Genomic DNA, 16,966 nt, shown 5'->3' with positions numbered 1-16,966 from the left:
TTCCAGCTCTTGTTACCTCAGCTGCACTATTGCAGTAAGTATATTTTGTATTTTTTCTGCATTCCTGATATCCCTTTAGCATACGCCAGAAGAGCCATTGGAAAGTTGTGAGAGCAGTCAGCCCTACTTAGCCATCCTAGATTTGATGTGAAACAGCCATTTCTGCTTTTCACTGAGCTTATAAATTGTACCTTTATAGAAAAAAGATTCATAATGAGGTTTTCACAGAAAATATGTGCAGATGTATGGATTTTTTTTTTTTTTGTAGTATTATCTGGCTTTCTTTGGGAGATAATTACTTTTATTAGAAGCAAGATAATGCTTTTCATATTTCAAACAGCAAACTTCCAAACAGCCTTTGAAAAATGCCTGACTTTTCTCTAAATAAACTTCCTATACATAAACTTTTATTAGTTTTGGCTTCTGCTCTTGTTCTGCCTCCTTGGCTGTACTAATAATGTATCTTATGCTCTACAGCTCTGACTCCATAAGCAATCCCACCTGAGAAAAAACACGCTCAGACTTGTTAGGAAGGAGCTAGTACCAATATGGCAATGACTTTCTAGGAAACACAAAGCAGATATTGCTTCATTTTGTCAATAATAATTAAGAATAATGTAACTGAATGGAGTCACATTTAAACTTTTAAACGGAGATTAATTCCTAATTTATATTTAGGTATCTCTGTTAACAGCTTTGTTGAGGTGTAATTACTTGTTTGGTATTTATTTCACTGATTTGTAGCAGATTTAGTTCAAGTTCGCTGTAAATCAGCTGATTTCAAGAGTCTTGAACGTGATCTAAGTTCAGCCTTTTTTAACCACAGTGGTTATTCCTTCTTACTGCTTCCGTTCTTCCCCACTACCTTCCTTACCTGTGTCGTGCAGCATCTCTGCCCACCTCGAACCCAACACTAGATGGCAGTTTCGATATTTTTTTGGCGTGCTGACTTGTGCATTGGCCGGTATAAGTCCATTATAGCACTCCTTGGCAGACTTCGGTGGTAGGAGATTGAATATACCATTGCTTTCCACAGTAAGGGATAGTCTGAGACTGAAATGTAAGTGAAACACCTGGAAAAAGTTGCATGTTGGATGCAGCTAACAAAGCAGAACACACTGCTTTCATTAAGTGTTTTTATCAGTAAGTAGGTGCCATTCTGCAAAAACTAAGGAACTGAAATTTACTTTTAGCTTTATGATTCTTCAGGTGAAGACTTGCAGTTTTTAGACTACATATTTAAATCAAGGCCATTCAAGACATTTTCTTGATATGTATTCTTCTGGTACAGAAAGTCTAGAATAACTGAATTAAACTCTCCTATTTACAGCTATAACATAGTGGTTCTCAAAAGAAAAAATCAGCCTTCATAGAGAAGTTTTAAAACATTTATTTTATTTAAGCAGTGTTATATTATTTGATTCTATTCTTTAAAACAAAAAGACTAACACCCATGATTCTCCAATATGAAAAGCTTATCTCTTAGGTCTTAATTTACAAACTATCCAGTACGTGGGCATTTAATAAATCCAGTTTTAAATAGAGGTAAGTTAAATACAGCTTTTTTTTTTCCTTTGCTAGACTGAGCTACATGCAGAATACAAAGTTGCAATTCAGCTCATGGCATCCTGATTTCACCATTTAAAATTTGTTTCTATCACATTTAACTAAAAAAACACAGCAAAACAGGTCTTCTCTTTCTGTGAAAGTAAAGCAATGTATAAAGTACCAAAATGTGTATGTTCTATCAGGTGTTTCTTTTAGTAAGACTCTTTCTTCTTAAAATGATTATATTCTCTACAGAGGAAACAGTGCAAAAAATAAATTTAATAAATCTGTGTTCTCTTAAAGCACATAAACTTCTCCAATCTTCTTCTACCAGCACTTGCTCTTGCTGCAGTGTTTACCTCAAAGCAGTTCCTCACTGAGTGAAAGAGCCAGCCCGGGCCAGCCAGGTGGCCAGGTATTGTCTAAGATCCTACAGCGTGCATATGTGTCTGCACAGAGCTGGCAGGGTGCAAATTTAACCTTTTCTAGGGCTGTGCTTATTGGTAATTAGAAAAAAAATTCTGCCAGAACTTTCTTGTTAGCTTGGAAATTAAGTTTGTTCGTTCAAGTTAACTGCCCAGCACTCCCTGCAGTGAGGAATGATTACTTTTACCTTGGATGAAGTTGAGGGCTGAAGTTTGTTTAGCTTTCCACAAAATGCACAACAATCATTGAAAATTCTTGACTGTATTAAAAAAAAAAAGTTATGTTGCTTTAGATTTGTAAACACAAATATTGGAGCATATCCTTTTCTGAGCTTTTAACATGAGAAAGCTCTTTGACAGAACAATTTCTGCTCCTTGCAACCTCCATGTAGTCCCAGGTTTGCAGAGGCAAATAACTGCAGGCACTGTTCCTTTATCCACAGTACGTGCTTTGGTAGCTCCCAGACCATGAATACTAGAACTCAATGAAATTTGCATGGAAGGGACATCTTTCATTTCTCAGGGCAGGATGTTCAGCATATTTCTAGCAGGCACATTGTGATAATTTTGGTGATTTAACTTTTCATGTTTAACACAGTTTCAAGCATATTTCCTCTTTAGGAAAGGAAGAATAAATTTCATCTGTTGTGATTATAGAATATGTAAGGGTGATTAAGAAAGACTGCTACCATTCAGTCACTGACTGGTTTATATTCCTCTTGTTTTCATCTTCATTGTTAACGATGTGAAGAAGCTGAATGGCGAGGTAAGAACATAGTCACCTGTCTTCCTTGTTGCAACAGTGGTAGAAAGAGAGACTCTGAGGTGAGCAGGTCATTTTGACACCCTTGTATCTTCACGTTTTATTTCCAAATGCTGTCTCCTCTGTTGCTATGAATACCACTGATTTCTGTCACAGAGCTCTTGTTGGTTTATGCTTAAAAATGGTTTAATGCTTGCCAGACTGCAATTCATGATCTTGCAAGTAGTCCCTGTCTCTGCCAATTTAATCTCCTGTGTTTTGGAGTGGGGCTGTGCTGGCACATGTGCTGCTGGCTGAACTGAATTCCCAGCTCACAAGAGGAAATCAGCCATGAGATGCAGCTGAAGATGGAAGTGCTTGGGGTGTCCTGGAACATGTACACCCAGCCCAGTCCTATGTCACTGAGGGGTGTTCTCATTCTTCTCAGTACCTGTTCCCCCACTCCTCAGCTCTCCAAAGTGCAAGGTGTTGTTTTTCATGGTTTTTTTTCATGAAATGGTTTGAGTATGTGGATAAAAAGTTTGACTACCTCTGTTTGAATTTTTAATGCTCACTTTAATAGATTTTTTAATAGAACTAGCAGCTCATTTTAGCTTCTCTATTACAGAAGGCCAGAAAAACTAAAAGATAAATTAAAAATGACATCCACCTAGCAAAAGTTCCCTAAAAAAAAAAAAACAGTATGCATTTGGGTTCTAAAAGTTTATGGTCTTGCCTACAGGAAGTTGACATTAAGTGAAGCTGACAAGTTCATAAGAGTGCTGCTAAACAGAAAACGTTAGATTTAGTGATACAGCCAAGAACTATCAGCTCACACAAAAGGTTAATAGGCCAAGGATAGCAATTAGATTATTTAATACAAACCAGAGTCAGCTGGAGTCAGACATGTACATGCAGTATGAAATTATCTCTTAGAGGTGATTTGTATAATTTGCTGGTGACAGTTAGGATTTTTTAAAGTCCTTTCATACAATAAAGCTAATAAAAGAGCAATACTGTGTTCTCCATGCTCTCCATGTCCTACATCCTTATGCCAGAGAATCCTGTAAACACAGTCCCCACAATATATTATAGATAGGCCCTTTGGACAGGACATACCCTCAAGCTGTGCCAGCAGAGGTTCAGGTTGAGCTACTGGAGGAATTCCTTCTCAGAAAGGGTTGTTAAACTTTGGAATGGACTGCCTAGGGAAGGGATGGAGTCACCATCCCTGAATGAGAAATGACTGGACATGGCACTTACTGCCATGGTCTAGTTAACAAGATGGTGTTCAGTCAGCATTTGGACTCAAGTATTTTAGAGGTATTTTCCAACCTAGTTGATTCTGTGATTCTGCAACATTCACCATCAGAACAAATTTCTACTCTTTATCTGACCCAAAACACAAATCATATTCAGGGCCTGTTTTCACAGGAAATTTGTTTGAAAGTCTGTCCATTCAGTTTCATCTCCAAAATGCTTACTTAGCATTTTGGAAAATAACCCAGACAGTCTTGATAGCATATTTCTCCAGGAGGACAGCACTGCAGGGAAATATAATAGACAACCTCTTCTTTGGGAACAGGCTTATATTTGTCTCTTAGACAGGCTTGTGTTTTCTCTCTTAGAAATCCATTTTAAAAGCCACAAATGCATATGAGGAGAGCTACGCAGCTAAAGACAGGTTATTACTGACCATGAATGTTAGCAGCTGTGATCTTCTAGGATTTATACAACTAAAACATCCCACTCAGTTAAAAATGGCCTCTTCTCCCTGCTTCTGCAGAAGCCATCACATATATTGTACTATGATCCCCTCAATAAATTTGTGTTTAAAACTTGGGAGTGAGCAGCACTCAGACACTTGAGTCCTGGACACTGCACTCTATTATCTTCTATTTTCTGGAAAACTCACCTCTGCATTTAGTTACAGCCTGGTAAATGGGCACTTTCCTTTCCCAGTCCTCTATGTGCTGTACACTTCAGCAGCTCCATACATTGCAAGTCCAGGCATTCAGAGGAACTGCCCACATACAGTCATTTAAAGAGAAAAAAGCTACACTGTATTCTTTATCCTAAATAATGTTGGTTAAAGGTTTCCACCATTTGAAGTCAGTTTTCTGAACCTGGGAAAAACTCCTAATTGAAAAATGAGTGATTGATCCTGTTGAAATATTATCCTGCTATGTATAGAAGGCACTCTGTGGCAGGGAGATGGAAGTTCAGGTATTTCAAACACTTGAAGTCTTGGCAGCTTGACTTCAAAATATCTGTATTACATAAAACTTTTTCTTATGCCTCCTATTCATGTGTTCGTAGTTTGTGGTTGAATCCATAAAAGCCTTTCTATTTTCCCAGCCCAATAAAATTTTAAAATGTTCATGTGAACAGAAGAGCAGGCCCAAGAAGAGGACATTCATTGAAACATAACTTCTATTCCTTGTTATTAGCTGTCTCTGAAACACATGGAAAAAAATTAATTTAGCAATTAATGGAAGGTATAACTTGATATTCACTAAATCTTATGGGAGCTCTAAGGGAAAGTTCCCTGGAGGCATCACAGAATGAAGGGGATATCTCCTCTTCTCCCACATCTGTAAGAATGTTCTGTGTGGACCTAAAAACAGCCACTGGTTCTGCTTCCTCTTCTCCCATCTCATTCATGCACAGTCTTCCTGTTACAGACATTAACACCACTTCCATGTGTCACTGCAACAGTCTCGAGCTCCTCCTCACCCTGCTGCCTTTTCTCTCAACATCTTTTGAAATCACTGCATCATTCCAGTCAGATTTGACATAGAGGCAGGCATTTTATGGACAGTAAATCCTAAATAAGGACAAGGGACAAAGGGCATAAATTGACGTATAGGGTACTACCTTTAAATACAGGAATTTTTTTTCTGTAAGGACAGGTAAGTTATAGGAATAGGCTGCCCACAACTGATGGAGTCTCCATCCCTGGAGATTCAAAACTCAGCAGACAACCTGCTCCTGCTTTGAGCAGGACTAGACAAGCTCCAGCAGTATTCCTCTACCTCAGCTATTCCATGACCAAGTATGGCTGAGGAACTGTCCCCAGCCCCTGAAGCTACTGTTGGCTGTCAGCAGCTGAGAAGCTCTGGGGCTCACTTCATAGCTAATAGATAGTGCCCTAGGGGGTGATTGGCTGAAATCACAGTGTCAGACCATCTCAGCTCAAAGTACTTCTTTCCCAGCTAGAAGACTCTGAAAGGATAGGGAACGTGGGAATGTGGGACTTCCTCACACTGAATTGTGGTGTTCCATGAGGGTGGGTAGGGAACACAGGAAAGGTAGGAAATTTGCATGGAAGTGAAGGTAACCAGCAAAAGATATCCAACTGCAGTGATTCTGTGGCTAAGATTGTTAATATAACATGAAAAAAGCCAACTCCCTTTAAGGGTTTCAAATTCCACACACTTAGCATGTCACTGAGCATTCCCTTGTTCTTAGGTGGACATCAGCTACCTTTAGAGCCCTATTTTTTTTTTTAACTAGGATCAGCTTGTATCCTCTTAGTCATACCCTCCTAGAAACAAATCCCTGAATTTTTTTGACGTGTCTCAAAGTAAGAATTTTTCCATTCCCTTAAGCAGGCTTGCTTTCCTGCCCAGAATCTTGCTTTATTTCTTCAATATCCTTTCAAGATGGAAGAATTGCTCCCTTACACAACAGAATCCCAGGTTTAAATGGTCACTGTTCTGTTCTTAGCATTGTTTGTTTCTCTCGCCTGCAGCTGTTCTCTGAGCTATGTCAGTGCACTCCCATCATCTGAAATCCATTACAGACATAGAAGCAGGGCTGCTCTTTCTGCTCCCTTACAAAATTGTTGGGGAGAATACTGTCAAAGCAGGAAAATGCAGGAAGAATTTCAATAAAGCTGTAATCATCACTGGGTGAAATTTCTGGAAATGTTCAAGGTCAGGTTGGATGGGGCCCCAAGCAACCTGTTCTAATGTGTGGCATCCCTGCCCATGGCAGGAGGGTTGAAACTAGGTGATCTTTAAGGTCCGTTCCAACCCAAGCCTTTCTATGATTCTCTTACTCTTCAGGAGTAGGAAGATGTTCTTTGAGGTTTCCTACAATCAAGTTAAGTGCTTTGCTGAATTCACAGCACAGAGAGATGATTCCTTGCAAAAGCATAGGAGCTTTTAGAAAAGACATAATTTTAAGACATTAGAAACAAGTTGATTGATTAAACTTGTTTTGACTTCATAAGCAAAGCTATCTGGCATAAATTTAAAGATCCTGCAAAAGAACAGTTGTCAATGGCCAACAACTGCTTGTCTTCACAGGCTAGCTTAAAAAGTAACAATCTTTATAAAGATGAGCAACCGTCAAACATTAAAATTAAAGGGATCTGAGCATTAGCATTTTTTTTTATCACTGATCTAATTTTACTTGGGTAATCACGAGGTCATAAAGAAGCATAAGCATTGACCAAACTGCTTGACCACCAGCCTACTAGTCTTTCAGACTGTAGTGCTTATGCTGAAAACCTTTTCCCTTAGCCCTCTAGCAGAAACATAAGCAGCAGTGCAACACGCTGGCTTGCTGCTGGCAGCCCTAAGGCTGTGACACATACTAGCATTGGGAAGGAGCCAAAGACTGCTCACCCCAGGTGCAAGAGGTTCCTTTGGAAGTCATGAAAAGCACTGGTGTAAGGTATCTACCACCCTTTCTGCTGAAGCTGTTCTGTTCTGAATTACAGAAATACTCCCTAGCCCAGAGAGATTCCAAGCATGACTAAGTACACCCGTGATTAGCAGGGAGGGGAGAGAGAGAGGTGATTCCAGCTATTGCAGTAACATTCGCTGGGGGAAAGGAGGAGTTGTCTGCATTGCCTGATCATCCTTTTCTACATTCCAGCAATACCATAGAGTAACCTGTGGTAGTGGAATCACCATCTCTGGAGGCGTTCAAAAAACGTGTGGATGTGGCACTTAGGGACAGGATTTAGTGATGGACCTGGCAGTGCTGGGTTAACAGCTGAACTCAGTGATCTTAGAGGTCTTTTCCAACCTAAATAATTCTATGATTCTAATTCTGCCTTCTGGGGCATGTGAACACCTTATATGATAGACTCAAGTGTGAGGTTCTTAGTGAATGTGGAGGAAGAAGAAGAAATAACTTTTGTAGAAAGACTGTGGTGACAGAATTTTGACCATAATCTCAAAGTCTGCCAGAGGGATATCTTATCCCCTTAAATTTTTCTCTTCACTGGCATAACAGTTTTCCAGAGTAGCTTTATTTACCCTGTGACTTTTCCTTCCCACCATGTGACTGAATATGCTATGCAATGTGCTTTCACCACAGCACCACACTGCTGATTTCAGCTGATAAGGAGAACAAGGGGATCTAAAATGGCTGGCATAGAATGGAAATCACAAAGCAGCATTAAGGCTTAGCTTACAAAAACAAGCCTGCAAATAATAATGAGCAGAGTCATGATTTTAACAAAGGTTTTTATTTTCCAAGACTGCATGTTACAGTCCATCATTCTTCCCAAAGAGGGAAAAGTTATCACTGGTAAGGCTCATGTATTATATAAAGATGACCCATGTAAAAAGCATGACTTCCAATTGATTGCTTCCAAAAATGTCTTTTAATGTAAAGTATTTTTGACTCTCTCTTGTGTAAAAATGCAGAAAGCAGCTGTATGCCAACAGGGGATTAAGGACAGCACAGTCTTTGCTGTCTCTTAAACAATAACCCATATGGTCCTTCCCTCCTCTGTCAACATACCTATCTCTGTCGCTGCTGCACTATCCACAGCTTCTCCTGTTTCCTCTTCTTTTGTTTCAGGCCCTTCACTTACTGTCTCACTGACCAGCTCAGTTTCCACCTGTTCTCTCGTCTCACCTGGGAAGGGTAACCATGGAGATCAAATTAGGACCCACTGAGAAAAAGCACCAAGTGCCCCAGCTCCTTTCTGTAAACAGTTTTGCTTTGTCAGCTCTCCAAAGCCCCTTACCAAGGTATCCCCTGAATGAACCCATAGAGAACAAGATGATCCCAAACACTTTTCATCATCCAGATATACAGTTGCCTCATACCTATGGAGTTCTCCTAATGCTTTCACAAAATCCTGTTGATGCTGTATCCAAAGTAAATAATGAGTACTATTTCTGTTCAAATTATTTTTCCTGGATTTTATTTCATGTATGTGCAATTTTATTTGCGATTGGAATGAAACAGAAATAGAAAAGATGGTAACATGCAAGTCTGGCTGAAACCCTGCTTTCTGAGGGAAGCTGCTGCCTTACTCATTTCCTCATATAGCTATGGAAGCATAAAGGAAAGCAAAACAAATGCTAAGTATCATATATACCACAGCATAAAAATAGAAAATCCCTTCTTCATCAGATGCATCACAGAAAGAGAATTCAACAAGTTAAGATATTACTTACACCTTGTAAGTAATAGGAGCAAAACTTGTTTCCCCAAAAGCCTTGTTCACTCGCCCTGCACACATCACTTGGTGCTTAAAGCTTTACAACTCATCTTCAGCCAGACACACAACTGTAAACATGTTTCCACTGATGAGAGGTGACAGGACAAGGTCCAGGACATAATGCTCTGCCTCCGGCACTGCTTAGAAATGGTGAATAATAAAATTGGAGTTTGCAGCTGAGCAGGGTGTGTGTTTAACCGGTGAACAACCTGTCATTTATAAAACGAGGCTTTATTCCAAAGGATAGATGCCCATTTTATGTAGAGGACAAAATTCTTTCGTGAAGGGACACAGGAGAGGACAAAGCATTGCAATGACTATGCTCAGCTACTGGGATGCAAAGAATGAGATTCATATAGCCAGTTCAGAGACGTGCAGAGCAAAGCCACAGGATTAGTGGTAGTGTGTTTAAGTGGCTCTGGACTTCACACAGATCAGTCCTTCTGCATCTTGCACTTCTTCAAGGCAAAAGTGGAGTGAGGAAACCTGCTGATACCATGTCTCCCTCATGTGCTTCACCTGCTTAATCCCTGAAGAAGAGCTACCCCAGGATGTATCTGATTCTTTACTGAGCTCGTTTGTACCATTTAGGAGAAATTTGATTCCTCCTGTGAAATGTTCATCTTCTGCACGTGCAGTCTATGTCTTCTGGGCACTAACCCAAAGATGAGCACAGCCTGCAATTTCCAGGAAGGAGCCCACCTCCAGCTAAAGGTCCCTCCACAGCACATGGAAATACCTGTCATCTCAGACACCACTGCTTCCTCACACAGCCTCTCTCCCCACCCAGTCACCCCCAAGCATTTGTGGAAAGACAGCCCTATGTCTCTCCACTACTACTTCTATTCTGCTTGTCTTGTAGCCAAGCTTCTAGGACAGACTGGACATGCCAAGCATGCATCAAAGAGATGCTTTTTCTTCCCAAACATGCACCCTCCAGCTTTATGTGTGCAAGGATAGTTGCTTTTTAATTAATACATGTGACTAAGTAATCAAGCCTTTGGGCTGTGCAAATACTAAGGAATGTGTCTGAGCTACCCAGAGACACAATGTTTTAAGTGAGAGGTATGGTGGGACATTTTACCTGCTAAGAACAAAAAGGACATGAAATGAAGTAGCAGAGGTGGAAATGCTGACTAAATTTATTACAGCTTGGACTTGTAAATCTGAGGCTTCCCCAGCCACATTTTTCTATGCCTCACATCATACAGACTCCCTGGACCAAATTCTGACTCCAGAAGCTCATTTGAGGCTCTTAGTAAAGTCAAAAGAACCCACGCAGGAGTCCCTGGAGGCAAATTTTGGTCTCCTGAATTTATGAAAGCACAAATATTACCCTCAATGAAGTGGTCCTCTTCAGTAACATGTACTTTCTCGACGACTTCCACTACAGAGCTGTCGCTGTCCTCTACCAGCCCACTGTCCTCTGCTGGTCCTGGTGAAGGTGCCCCAGCATCTTCTCCTGGTGCTGGCGCTGAAGGCCCCCTGCTCTCCTCTCGCCATGCAGAGGGCAGCTCAGAGCTCTTCTCTTCTCCTGCAGGCAGGGGCTCGGTGCCCTCTGGCTCCTCCCTTTTACTGACCGAATCTGTCTTCCCCTCCACATCCAGGATCATGGCTGAAGCCTCCTCTCCCAGCCAGTGCTCGCCTGGGTTGGTCTCCTCAGAGGCAAGGCTCACATGTTCTGCTGGGTCCAACTGTGTTTGGTCAGCTACAGTTTCATGGTCATCTGCAGTCCGGGTGTTTGCAGCTGATGATGCTTTTAGTTACAGTAGGGCAAGGAAAGGAAAAAGATAAATACAGATAATCGGTGAATGGGCCCATGAACTGGATAACAACTAAATTCACAGTGAACCACACTTGTCTCTTTGACAAGTGTGTCTCTGAACATTTGTCTCTTTGACAAGCACTGCCTGGCTACGGATAATACTCACTCACAGGTCTGCTGCACATATCCAGTAGAGGATGGTGCTGCTCTTACATTAAAAATAAGTTTTCATTTGAAGCACCTAATATATTTTTATTTGAAGAGAGCAGACCTGTTTGCAAGTCAATGTTCTATTACGTTTTGCCTTATGAATCTGCAGTGTGCAGGTGGTTTGCTGGTGACAAGACACTGCAAGGAAGCACCTTTTCCTGCCCCAAATCAAGCACAGGATCAATGTGGGGAGTGTGAGGGAGCTGCTGTCCTGGGCTTCATGTGAGAAGTTCTGGTGGTACCTTCAGGTGGGCTGAATAAAAACCCTGAGAACCCAAAGGATGAGCAGTGCCCACTTCTTAAAACAAAACCCACTTTGTCTGTCTTTTTCAGTACTAAAGTACCATTCATAGTATGATTTGTCTAATAAAAAATTCAACAACAGGAAGCCTAAACAAGTTAAAACGTCTGCTTCTTTCATCTTTCATCAACTTATTGGCTAGTAAAGCAAATGGCTTTGGCAGAAAACATTTATGAATAAAGAACTGACAAAATTGCTTTGACGGGTATTTAGGAAAAAAGCTGAAGACTCAAAATGAGCTATACTACTTATCAGACTGACTTACTAACATTCTAATTAAATTCAGTTTGACAGGATCTTGTACTTAACCTTTTCCTAAAGAATGTCAGGATGAAACCCTTGGTAATTCATGCATGAAATCTGTTTATATAATAATTTAAAAACTGGAAAAACTATTTTCTGAGAAAATTGTGATTGCAGTGTCAAAGCCAGCAAGCAGAACCACATGATACTGTTCATAGATGAACACATCTATATATGTTTATACAGACATAGATGAACAGAAAAAAAATGTAATACACCCTGCTCTTAAAACATCTGTTTGAATACTGCTGTCCTTAAAGTAAGTTTACAGTTCTTTTGAGACGTTCAAACAAAACACTTCCCCAGCAAGTGTCACCTAGACAGCATGTGCCTACAGACCCAGGGAAGGATGGCTAAGCCAGAAGAACCAGAACTGGGAATCTGGACTGCTGAGACAGACAGAAGGCAACTTCGACTATGAGACAGATAAAATTCCAACCAATCCCTCCAAATCCACAGCGGTATGGCAATTCATAATGCAACTCAAACAACAGGAGGTAAACTCAGCTACACGTCTCAGACCACAGAACCCCCCCAGGGCAAGACCCTGCCTCTGACAGCTGCCATGGGGCAGGGGAAAGGGCAGAGGGCCCCAGCCCACGGGGCTGAGTGTCAATCCATCAGTGGAATTCCTTTATCAACCTGTTCAAGCCCCTTTTCAGACTGTTTACACTCAGTCTCCACTATGACCAATCGCAATGAGGGCTGCAGCCCACTTACATCCCCTGTAAAACACATCCTGGCTGTTTTTAAGCCTGCTGCTGGTAATTTCATCAAGTGGCAGTTCCTGCATTATGAGAAACAGCAAATATATTTCCCTGATTACTTTCTCTAGATTTCTATCACACCTTGTCTTCCAAGCATTCCTTTTCCTAAAATGAAGCTCAAGGTGAAACAGATATCCAATCAGAATAACAGTGAGTAAATCTTAAGCTATTCTAAGCAGTGATTAAAAAAGCAATGTATGCTCAGAGACCAGACATTCAATCTTCACATTTTTGGTTTTTGTCCCTTTAGACACTTTTCATGCCTTCACCTTGCTCAGTGCCAGATGGACAGGGAGCATTTAAAACCTACAGACAGAAACAAATGAGCTGTGAAAATTAGCATGTTATACAGAGTTTTAATTTGTGTTAGCAGTAAAAGAAATAATTCAAATGTACTATTACTAGGAATCTCCTGCAGCTCCTATAAACATCAGTCCTATAACTTCCAGCTAGCCCTCTCTTCATCAAAATGTTTCATACAAATTGGATTATAAAATACTGCCATGCAACACAAATCTGCGCTGCTGGAGACCCTGGAAGCATTCCTCTTCTCTCATCTGAAATGCAAAAAAAATCCCTAATATGGAAAAAATAAATCCTCTCAGTAATCTGTTCAATACCTTTATCCCCAAGAAAAATTAACATCATGTGGCACACAGCATTCCTAGGATTCCTTCTAGTTTTGTTTTATTTTTAAATTTAAAATTTTTATTTTCCCTGCTGTAGACTATTTCAGCTGGAGAAACAAAGAAAAACATAGTGAATGTAAGGGGGCCATGGCTACAGCATTTTCCCTTTGCCTTCTTTCTTTCCTTTTGGAAAAGCCTCAAAGTTTTGCGAGTTACACATCAACAGAAGGAAATTAAATACATTTTCCTCTATTAACATATTTAGATGGTTTTTTTCAAATTATCTTTTCTTATTTAAGTAAATTAGAAAATTGTCAACATACCTGGTTAGTAATTGCCCAATTAATGCAGATCTTTCAGCTGTAATTACAAACTGCATTTTATCCTTACCATGACGTTAGTGTATGTATTTAAGACATTTCATAACCTATCCTGCCTTGAACATGCTTTTGTACCTAAAATAAGAATACCTAAAATACTCAGAATAAATTACTTCCGCTGTTTCTTTGAGCCCTTCAGTGTTCCTGTGCAGGTATCTTTCAGTGGAGGATGGAAAGGCAGAGGAATTGGTACATTGACCATGTGAACGAGATAGCAGGTAGAGTATAAAGAGTTTTTTGCTGATACTTTCAGCAGGGCTCCTCGGTTTGCAGATGTGTGCTGGCTCTGTAGTGCCACAGACAACGCTCAACCCATGCAACCTGCTCTCCTCTCTGCAGTCACAAGACACAGCACCTCAACACATCACACAGGATATAAACCCATACAAAAACCATGGATGCTGCAGGCAGAGTAACAACAACAGATCATAACTCAAGAGTATAGGAAAGAAATGCAGTAAAATGAAATGCAAACAACTTTTATCTATCTGCCTTCAAGATGTATCTTTCTGGTGAGGCCAATTCCTGTAACTGCAACATTCAGGTTCTTACAGAATTGTTTCCAAACCTTCCTTGGAGCAAGGAGATAAATACGATGAATATGGAAACAAAGTTGTGTTTTAGTTCCACTGAATAGCGAGGATATTCTTATAGAACATCCTGCAAATATACCTTCCTCACAAAATTAGTGTGCTGCGACTTGAGCCAATTAAAGCCACAGGAACACTGCCAATGCTGCACGCTGTGTCGGGGCGGATTTTGTAAGAAAAAGGAAGGATAGTGGGGTCAGGTATTGCTAGTTCAGTATTCTTTTAAAGGGGGGAAGAAAGGGCACTAGACTGACAAGGTACTACACAATAGGACCTACAGCAGGACCTGTCTGGAAATTAGACAAACAAAAAAAGCCTGCGGAGCGGAAGGGACTTAGGCATTCATTCACAAGAAGCACCAGTTTCGAAGCCATCGCTCACGGGGCGCAGTTCTCTCCGCTGCGCGGGCAGAATTAAAAGCCGAGAGAAGCCCGACGGGCTTCTGCCTCCGCGGGTTTTCTGCGGGACGCGCACCCGCAGCGCCTTCCCTGCGACGGGACGGGACCACCCTGAGAGCAGCGCGGCCCCGCACCCCGGGGAGCTCCGCAGGCAGCCCCCGCCCGGCTCCCCCCGGCCCCGCTCACCCCGCAGCGGCGGCGGCTCCTGGGGGCGGCTGCGGGCGCTGCTGGAGCAGCCCATGGCGGGGCCGGCGGGCTCTGCAACCGCTCCCGACGGCCGGCTCGGCTCGGGGCGAGGAGAGGCGATGCGCGGCTGGCGGGGCCGCCGGTCAGCACCGACCTACGGAGTCGGGAGGGTGGCGGGGCGGCCCTGGCGATGGAGCCTTAAACACTCCCCCGCCGCTCAGCTGGGGCCACGGCCGTCCCTGCCCCGGGGCGGATTTCTGCGCCGTGTGCGGATGCCACAAGGTGTGAGTGGCAGCAGGCGGGAAGGGACTGCAGGTCCGTGTGCCCCAGAGTTTAACCCTGCGGGTGTGCACGTAAACCTCGTCAGCAAGCTTTGGGCCGCGTTAGCATCGAGTAGAGGAGACCCACAGCCCGGGATACAGCGTCCAGGTCTGGGCAGGGGTGTTAGACGGACTTGGAGGCCACACCGATGTTTGGCGGTCCGTGAATGGGGCTGAGTTTATGAACCTGAGACTGAGGGTGTGGGGTTTCTTTAGGGAACCCAGTCCGGACCAGGGAAGAGGAGCAGCAGGGCTGGGTTGTCTGCACTGACTGTATGTGGTATGGGCATCCCGAGGGCTGTGCTCGTACACACACAGGAGCCGTGGCCTCGCTGCCAGCCCTCCCTGCACACAGGAACAGCTGCAGGAGGGACAGACCTCTGGGGTCTCAGCAACTCGGAGGCAAGAAGCAATCCCTGGTTTGCAGAGTCCTCTGGGTTCAGCAGCCACCTATAACATCCTTACCATCAGCCTGAAAGGTAAAATAAAGACAATGTTATTTTTATACTTGCATATAGGCAAATCAGCAGATGTCCAGGAAAGCCAAGGTGGCCTAAAAAGTCCCCAGAGATTAGAAATGAAGAATCTTTGCCACACATTTTCTTGCATAAACAGATAATGTATTTATTGCACCCAAGATATATGTGATTATGTCAAATTTAGACTAATCACACATTCTTCTAAATTAACATTTTTTATCCACCCAGAAATTTATCCAGACAAATCATATTGTCTTTGGACATTTGTCCAGGGTTTGTGATGTTCCACAGCCAAGGTAGAGCAGTAGCAATAACTCCAATAATTTCTGCAATAGTTCCTGCTTCCTCAGTTTGACACTTTTAAAAAATAACAGAAAAAAAATCCACAGTAGGCTCTATAGATTTCTCTGTGCCTATATATATGAGACACTAGACACTGCAATGCTGGTAACTTTAGGATTAGCAAAACAGGTTGATGTGTGACAACAAAAGCAGAGTGCAACAAAGGGCTTAGCAACTTTAATTTCAGAAATATTTAACATTCATGCTGCTGGTATGAAATCCTGACTGCTGTAGTGGGAGTGAGGTCAGTTCCCTACACAGAATGTGGGGGTTCCCTGTACAGCACAGATGAAGACACCCAGGCATCCCACTGCTCTGCTGCCACAGCTAGGAAAGTAGAAGTGTCTGTGACTGTGAAGGAGTACTGACAGCTGAGGACGCCTGACATGCCAGGAAACATACCTGATATCCCACCTTTCTTCTGTGATCTTTCAGGGAACAAAGTAAGGAGGATGGGCCACCAGGACAGATTCATCAAACACCAGGCACTGAGGAAAATAAAAAAGGGAAGGCTACATTCAGTTCATTCTCTTGCCTGCAGAGCTTTGTACCTGCTTCCCTCCCTGTCCTAGCCAAAGGGTTGAATTGTGCAGAGTTCACCTACCATCCAGCCTACTTAAACAGCAGAGAAAGGAATTCAAGGTTTACAAGGCCAGGGAGAGGGATCACGTGTGAGCGTGTATTGGCAGCAAGGCTCAGCAGGGGCTGCTCTGTACTTCATGTTTTTTAAACAGGCCTTGGATAGGATACAGAAATAGAAATGAGAACCCAAGGGCCATTTGGCAGGTGACTCCCACAAACACTAAACAATGTCATGGTCTTCCCTCCTCCCACGACTGAAGGAGAAGTTGCATCTTCTCAGCAGGAAGTCTGGACACAACACAGCCAGTGCCGCAACTGAACGACAGGGCCTGGATTGCCACAGACCAGGCCAGGCTTGGACAACGTGTGCCCTCTGCAGAGCATTCAGCACGAACACATTCCCCCAGGATAACGACAAGCTGCCTCTCTGCCACTGTCCTACCTTCTGGGAGCACAGGATTGTACAGAGCTTGCACAGCGTCCCAAAGAAATTCCTGCAAGTGATACAGTGGCTGCAGCATGATGTT

General features: G+C 42.5%; 1 protein-coding gene across 3 annotated transcripts; it reads right to left on the bottom strand.

The window, feature by feature from the left end:
* Positions 1-1,374: 1,374 nt before the first annotated feature.
* Positions 1,375-14,900, bottom strand: ERICH5 (glutamate rich 5). 3 transcript variants are annotated; one of them, XM_069005201.1, is made up of 4 exons: positions 14,717-14,900; positions 10,524-10,943; positions 8,479-8,595; positions 1,375-5,171 (listed from the first exon to the last, which is right to left on the bottom strand). In XM_069005201.1, the coding sequence occupies exons 1-4, from the start codon at positions 14,769-14,771 to the stop codon at positions 5,149-5,151; spliced, it is 615 nt and encodes a 204-aa protein (XP_068861302.1). In that variant the 5' UTR covers positions 14,772-14,900; the 3' UTR covers positions 1,375-5,148. The 3 variants fall into 3 exon arrangements, with proteins under 3 accessions (XP_068861302.1, XP_068861301.1, XP_068861299.1); XM_069005200.1 differs by lacking the exon at positions 1,375-5,171 and having other exon boundaries at positions 8,204-8,595; XM_069005198.1 differs by lacking the exons at positions 1,375-5,171; positions 8,479-8,595 and having other exon boundaries at positions 10,298-10,943.
* Between the last annotated feature and the right edge of the window lie 2,066 nt (positions 14,901-16,966).

The sequence above is a fragment of the Aphelocoma coerulescens genome, chromosome 2 (assembly GCF_041296385.1).
Source record: "Aphelocoma coerulescens isolate FSJ_1873_10779 chromosome 2, UR_Acoe_1.0, whole genome shotgun sequence".
In the NCBI taxonomy this organism is placed as follows: domain Eukaryota; kingdom Metazoa; phylum Chordata; class Aves; order Passeriformes; family Corvidae; genus Aphelocoma; species Aphelocoma coerulescens.
This window is presented reverse-complemented; position numbering and strand designations above follow the sequence as displayed.